Here is a 7,927-nt window from a genome sequence, read left to right on the forward strand (position 1 = left end):
GTTGCTAAACAGATGTCCAGTTACCTATATTGGCATATTGCAGTATATTTAAAAACCTTTTTTATATTACTTTTGGAATCTGCATTGTATATATCAGTGAAAGTACAGGCTCTGATTGCTAGTCTGACCAAATATATCGGGTCCCTCTCCATCATCCCAGTAAGTATTTCTGTGTTGAGGTATCCTGCTTCTAGGCTGGACTGCCACCTCGAGTGCCTGGATTTTAATTGTCTCAGTTGCACTCTTAATGAATTCCTGGAGTATTTCTGTTAAAGGTGGATGTCTGGCAAATTGTTTTAGTATATCCATAATTACCTAGGTTGTAATCTGTAGGTAATTAAATTAAAAATTACTTAAAAACCCCCCCATTTTAGAACTGTTATTTTGTTAAATAGTTTTACCCTCATATCTTCTTGGAAATAAACTCATTATTCCACTTCCCCTCCCTGTCTCCCATCTTGAATACAGTGATATAAATAATGTTCCTCTGGTCCTGTCTTTAACCTGCCATTGTTGAACAAATTTTTCTTGTGTTTATTCTGGTTTAAGTGTGAATGATAAAGAATTACAGGAGGTTGTTGTTCCTTTTTCTAGGAATTCAACCCACAGGTTCTGTGTGCTTAGGCAATAGATAAGTTATTGCCTGTCTACTAAGGAATTAATATGCAAGAATGTTTGTTTTTTTTTTTTTTTTAAAGACTGCTTATGACCTGGTAGTAGTAGTGGGAGAGGGGGTTTTTAGATTTCTTTTTCATTGCATAACATGCTAGATGTGACATGGTCCAGTGCCATTTACAGTGCCTCATTCTGAAGTTCTGTTTTCTGGCTGAACAGAACCAGTCAGAAAATCCCAGATCTGAGAAACTGGAAATTAGAGCTCTATCTAGATTTCCGTATCCAAATACAATGCTAGAATTGCATTCAGGTAAACTAATACAATTTTAGTTGACTGCTGGTGCAAACTATAGTAACAACTAATAAATTTGTATTTATCATTTAAAAAGAATTTGAATTATAGTGTATTATGCAATAGTCACTGAAGTGCACAGTGGTTGTCAACTGGTTTAAAATTCAAATCAGGATTTTCTACATGTTATTCTGCAATGTACTGGATATCACACACTGCTTAAGTGGGGAAAAAAAAATGCAGCCAATCAGAAGAATTTGCAACTAAACCAAGACAGAGTGCAATAATTTAGAAATGATAAGGGTGTAGGAGCAATCAACAAATGAAATTATTAATTTTTTTAAAAAAAGAAATAAAATTGTTTTTAATGAGATGGGTTCAAGTCTGCCTGGTATCTGTGAACACTTCTTTTACAGGTGGTTTTTTGAAATACTGGGATATCCCAAATCTTCAAAGGCCAACATCATCAATGGTGTGCTGATGACAATTGTGTTCTTCGTGGTGAGGATTGCCGTCATGCCTATATATTACAGCCATGTCATTTCTTCATTTGGAACAGAGGCTTTCCAGAGATTAGGATTTGCAGCCCAGAGCGCCTGGATTATCTCAAGTGTTGTCTTGGATGTTATGAATGTGATGTGGATGGTCAAAATTGCAAAAGGATGCTACAAAGTCATTTGTCTTATTGGACAGGAGGAAGCCAAAACTCATAGAAATGGAAAATCTGACTAGAAATCATATGCATAAAATGAAATTTCTGCTATGAAAATAGTTTGGATTCACTGAAACAGTGCACATTTTTAACATGGAATGCTCCTTTTAAGGAAACAAGATATTACCTCTATACTGACCTTACTCTTTCCCTAGCCACACTGCCTGCACACCCAGGGCCACGCTTTACGGATCCTGTCCACTGAGGAATAGAAGCAAAAGCTCACACAAATGAGTTCCACGTGTCTGTTCTAAGCAGTTACAAGCTACTGGAATTAGAGAGGAGCAGACTGGTTATTTGCTTGTTGTCCACCAGTGTGTTCGAAGTGTTTCACTCAGGTTTCTCAGATTAATGTGTTTTATAAATCCAGTGAATACTGACATCTCTTTTTTTAGAAAACAGAAAAACTCCCCAAACTCCTGATATGGTGCAGTTTCCTGGCACGTTTCTATGTTTTCCTCTAGGAACAACAATCAAGATTTCATTCTTGACAACTTTTTAATTTTTGCAAGACAAGCTAAAAATGTAGCTTTGATTCTGTGAAGTCTTTTACCGCTTTTTTGTTCTGCCTTATATGAATGCAAACCATTTTGGGAAATTTATGAAATAATTTTATCTAAAATGCTGTATTATAAGACTACAGAATATCTTAATAATTGTTAAAATTCTCTGATCTTGATGGGAAGGATTCACTTTTGCTGTGTTAGACTACATGCAATAGTATATCTTCTAAATTGCCCGTGGAATTTTTTTCATAAATTAGTATGGTAAATGATGTGTGGAAACAGCATAATTCTTACTGGAGTGTTTTTTTTCCTTTGCTGCTGCTACCTTTGAGAAGTGCTACAACTCTCCTCAGTATTTTTAACCCTTGGCTATTTGGATGTGACGTTTAATTGTAAAGAGATTCATTTCATCTCTATATGTGACGTGTAACTTACAGTAATACTTTATCACAGAAATGACCCTTTTGATATGAAGTGTTGAGGTTTTTTGTCACATTTTGCTTGTTAATCACATGAGAAATCTGAGGTGTTAACTGAAAACATTCTTGAATTAACTGTGCCAAACTTCTGTAAAGCTACACGGTAGTTCTGTAGAATGACAGTTCACTTCTGTAGGCACACATTTTATTTTTTCAAACTGTGTATTTTTCAATAGGTACTCTGTTCCTTCTTCTGCAAGCTTAAAGGTTTGGAGGGCATCAGAGAGGAATCTTACCACGTAGGAATAGTCTAGAATCTAATTTATAATACAATTTGAAGCAATTCTGGGTTTTGTTTTATTTTTAAAATGATTTTTGAGAGCTCTATTTGTGTGTAGTTCGGTTTTGTTTTACTTACTTTAAACCATATCTGAATTGGGACTGATTAACTTCTGTTTTTTTCCTCGGTGTGGGGCTTTTTTGGTGTGGTTGTTTTTTTGGTTTTGTTTGTTTTTTGACATTGCTTGTTATATCTTCTGGTAAGATGTGCTAAAAGTATCCATTTTCACTTAGTACTTTAGTGCACATCCCAGTTATTGTAGCAGACTGTTTAAGCAATTTATTTTTAAACAAAAAGATAGAATACTTACTCTGTGTAGGGTAATTAGTTTTTCTCTTGTCCTGTTCCCTCTAACAAAGCTGGGTGACATGAACTCTCCCCTCTGTAGTTGGAGGTGTGAGTGCCCAATACTGTGCTCTTGGGTGAGGGACACAGCATTCCCCTCTTCCAGGGATCGGCTGTCTGTAAGGCTCCGAGAGGACTGTGTAGGCTGAAATGCCTTATAACAAAGGCAGCTGCGATGAGTTTAGTTCCCCAGTTAAAATGATGTCAGGGAGTATTGTTTAGGCTAGCATAATATGCACTTTTATAAGCCTAGTTCCACTGTTTAACTAGGCAGGCTTTTCTCCAAAACTGTTTCCCAATCCTGCCTTGTTAAAGGAGATATCAAGGATTGTTAATACTTCTATTTTTTGGATACCATGCTTATTAATACTTCACAAGCCTGCAGACAAAAGATCTGTTTATGCCTTGGGAAAGTTGGCAGTTGATCTGTTTACCTGTATGATTTGAGAGAGCGCAGTACCTTATTTGTGTATCAGTAAATCCATAGTCTTTAACAGCTGATCCTGTGACCTGCTTTGCTGAAAGAAACAAGACTCCCTTTTATACTAATTTGCAGAACCTGGTATCTTTTAAAATAGTGATTTCAGTGTATCGAATGCAAAATCTAGGCTATGTACAAAGGCTCTGTGTTTCTATCACCTTTATGTTTTAAAGGTGTACATGAAATACTTGTGCTTTTAAAGTCACTAGATCAGGGAATTATTTTGTAATAGCTTGTTCCTTTCTAAAATAAATTTTAAATTGAGTAAATTCCATCATTTTGGAGAATATGTTTGAAAGTAGAAGTCTGCCTTTGTTACTTGGAAAGTAGGATGAAAAAAAGATTGATAAGGAAGATGATTTGGAACAACTCTTAAGGTGATAACTCATGAAAACTTTTTGAAATTCACCCCTTCTTAGCATTGATCTTTACTATTTCAGTATTTTAAATTTTTTGTTTTCAATGGAGAACATTTATTAAAATGGTCCATCTCCTTCACTTCTAGATAGATATGTCTGATAGGAGAAAAAAAAAGTCAAGCTAGAATAAAATTATGCTAAAACTACACTGTAAAAAAACCAAACCCCTGCATAATATACTTTGGGCAACAATCTGAATGGAAGGGCAGTAGGTAATTATTTTAAAACATGTAATATTTTGGATTGCTGTACAAAATTAGTGTAATTAAAACAATATTTTGCAATGCATTAGGTTTAAATTTTCTAGTATCTTTTTTTAATGTGTTAGTTATGTCCTGATGCATCTACTATATGTCAGAATACAACTTTCTAATGAAAACAGTTATTAACACTAGTGTATTCAGCAAGGACTGTAGTAAACAGGCTGCAAAGTTGTGATGTACTGAATGCATTAGTATAGGGCACTTTTTACCAGCCATTAAAAGCTTATAATACAGCAAATTAGATAGCTGCAGCATCCATTTTTCAATTGCACTTCATTAATTTTAAAACTGTGGTGAAATATTGATGAAATCTAATGTTGCAAGCTTGTGTCTCTGCTTTTTTATGCAAAAAAGAAAATGCATGATAAGTAGCATCGTAATAAAGGCTACCTTTAGAATGTAATGTTATTTTATTAGTGGCATAAAACTTCTATTTTTAACAGATTCATCATCTAGTGTAAAAGCAGACTCTTGGTATGTCGCCAGGTGTCTTTGCCATGGACATAACCAAATGCAAGAAGTTAATCTTGTAAAAATGGCTCAGATACCTTTTTCTTTTACATTCTTCAGTACCAGGTGACATAAAATAGCACGATGGTCATGGGAGAGTCTGTTTGTACCAGTAAGGCTGTATGTAGGAATGCAAGTTTCCCTTTTTTATGGCTTTACTTTTTCATCAAAAGATGAGTAAGTACCACTTTCAGAACTACTACAGGGGCATGGTAGGTAAAGTTTTGCTTTTATAATTGATTTGTGGATGCGGTACTTGCAGAGAGGAAATGTACTTCAAATACTCATTTTCTTGGTGAGCGTTCCAGTGGTTTTTAATGAAGTCAAGAGCCTTACACGATGGAGATGTTTTATGGGTTGTCTGTGCGCATTCTTCAGTGGTAAGAATTACATCTCTGAAGCCTACTCTACCTCTATAAATACATACAATCTTGAGTAAGCTCAATAATTTGATAACTCAATTTCTTAAAAAAGAATAATTAAAATACCCTATACACAGGAAAATGAGGGGAGTTGACTTTATGTATAAACTCTTGACAATTCCAAATTTTGTATTAAAATTTATAAAAAATTAATTGCGGTGTCTGGAACCAGAGAATTATTTCCATCTCTACTTAGAAAATTATGGGAGAAGTTTACTCATACTGCAGAACCTAACGTTAACCTAAGAGTAAAAGCTTCCACAAGTGAGTAAATGCGTTCAAGCAGGTTTAAAGAGGAGAGGTGGAGTAGACTTTGAGAACACAACTATAGGGATCCAGATGTCTTCCTACTGCTGTGGTTGGGACAACAGCAGACTGATACGTAGCAGAAGGGTTTAGGTATTTCTATATCTCTGTTCACAGTGGAGAATGAAACTTTATACTTCAAAATTTTCAAGCTGTATAAGATGGGTTGTCAGTTGTTGGTTGCTGTATGAAAAGGACTTTCTCTCCTGGACTTGTGTGTGTTTATGTACATACAAGCTTTCCATAAAAGATCATTTAATAGAGAAGTTTGTAAAATTGTTTTGTGATGCTTCTGCTGAGCCATTCAGAGGAAAATAAAGGGCTGCTTGACAATTACTCCAGCTTAGGATCAGGTGCAGTGTTGGCTGCTGGTGAAAGTCATCAGTAAAGCAAATAAAAAGGGACTAGCATTTTCAGATGAAAAAATGCAAGTGTAGAAGACTCTGAAAAGTGTGGGCAGCCCTCTTTACTGTACAACAGCCTACTGTACAACATATTATCTGGCTACAAAGAACTTCATGAGGAAGGATTTGTTCCTGGTGGAGTCCATCTGTGGAATATATTTGACAGCTGGAAAAAGAACAGTATTTCATTGCCGAGATCCTGACAGCAGTCAAATGGAAATAGTGATCAATATTTATGAACATTCATCCAAACCCAGGTAAAATCTCTTTGATGGACAGGTGAAGGTCTTAGGATTTTCTGAAAGCAACTTGAAAGTTCTTTTTATGGCAGAGATGATGAAAGATATGCTGCTTGGGATGTTTAGAGATCTGGGATTAAGCATCAAATCATACTTTTAGGTGGTAATACCTGGTAAGGTTTCTTATCCTTTACAAATCTCTACTAGCTACCTCCTTTGATGTTCTTGCTCTATTTATAATAACCAAGCACTTTATAGCTCAGTAAAGAATGGAAGGTAGCTATGAAGAATAAATGGTATTGTTTGGTATAAGAAATATTTTGGCAAAACTTCTGAGATCAGTTTCATTGTGTGATGTCCTGCACGGAGGGGGTGTCTGATTATAATGATGTATATAAATTTTTAATCTAGTTGTAAAGGAAATGTCTTTAAGAGAGTGAATTATGAAGAGTTCAGCATGGCTTGGTATCAACCATATAATGATTTCAGTGTGCTATTTATAACCTCCTACTTATTGAAATTGAAATATAAAAGCAAATAAAATATTCTTTAGCGTATCTTTATTTTAATCTGTGTGGGATGTCAAACATTGTACTTGTCTTGTGGGCAGGACATGCTTTTATGAGCCTATAAATATTTAACTATACGAGAATCTGCACCCATGTGGAACATGTTGCATGTAAATTGTCTTCCAAGTTTTAAAATTTTGATATTTTAAAAAACTTGCCTGGTTTGAAAGAAACAGTTAAATATTAATACTGGGCTGTAATACAGAACATAACATTTTGAATGCAATACAAAATATATTGGTTTTGCTTATTGTAACCCTATTCCAGTTTCACAAGAGAAATCCATCATATGATGGGGGAAAAGGAGGAAAAGGGCTAATCATGAGCTCGCCTATATAATTTGCACACTTAATATGCACACATCAAAATATCCTGGATTTGTTTCTAGCATGCATATACCAAACAGTGTTTTCTTTAATATGGATAGATACCTATATACGTAGAATAATTTAACATGTAAGCATAGCTAACCTGATATAAAACCAAATTACAAAAACTGTTGGGAACAAATGAGTTACAAGTTAGTCATAAGTAATGGAATCTGTAATTTAAAAATGTTTCTATAATCTTCTGTCTAAGAAGAAACTTGAGAAATATATCTAACTCGTGCACAGCAAGGATGAAAACTATAAATTCTGCTGGACTGATTTCTGGTAAATTTTGACAATCTGGTTTGCAGTAAATACTAATACTGTCACAAAATGTCAGGATCGCATTATTAAATTCAAATAGTAATGTGGCCCAATTGAAATAGCAATCCTTATCATGGCACAAGAACTTTAAAATGCAATATAACAATTCTTCAGGTCAGTGATAAAAGTAATCAGTCTTAGTAAGGCAGATGATTAAGTATTAGGGGTTTAAATTTACTTTTTATTATAAAAATATTTCTGAATTATTTGTTTGCATTTCAGTGATATTGTAAAGCATTTCTATATTTTGATTGAGCAGTTTAGGAGCTTGCATAAAATGATATTGGCTGATTTTTTTTTTTCCTTTGATATATGCAATAATGTCAATAAGCAATAAATTGCATGTTGTATGCAAGGTATCGGCACTTCATAATAAAGGAAAGGAACACAGTT

General features: G+C 34.6%; 1 protein-coding gene across 2 annotated transcripts in view; it reads left to right on the forward strand.

The window, feature by feature from the left end:
- The window catches only part of TLCD4 (TLC domain containing 4), a 29,357-nt gene extending 21,430 nt beyond the window's left edge, over positions 1–7,927 (forward strand). For both annotated transcript variants that reach the window (XM_074832549.1, XM_074832548.1), the window contains exon 7: positions 1,324–7,927. In XM_074832549.1, the coding sequence (XP_074688650.1) occupies positions 1,324–1,639 (316 nt within the window). In that variant the 3' untranslated portion in view covers positions 1,640–7,927. The remainder of the gene's footprint in view (positions 1–1,323) is intronic.

Source organism: Strix aluco, chromosome 8, assembly GCF_031877795.1.
Source record: "Strix aluco isolate bStrAlu1 chromosome 8, bStrAlu1.hap1, whole genome shotgun sequence".
Lineage (NCBI taxonomy): Eukaryota > Metazoa > Chordata > Aves > Strigiformes > Strigidae > Strix > Strix aluco.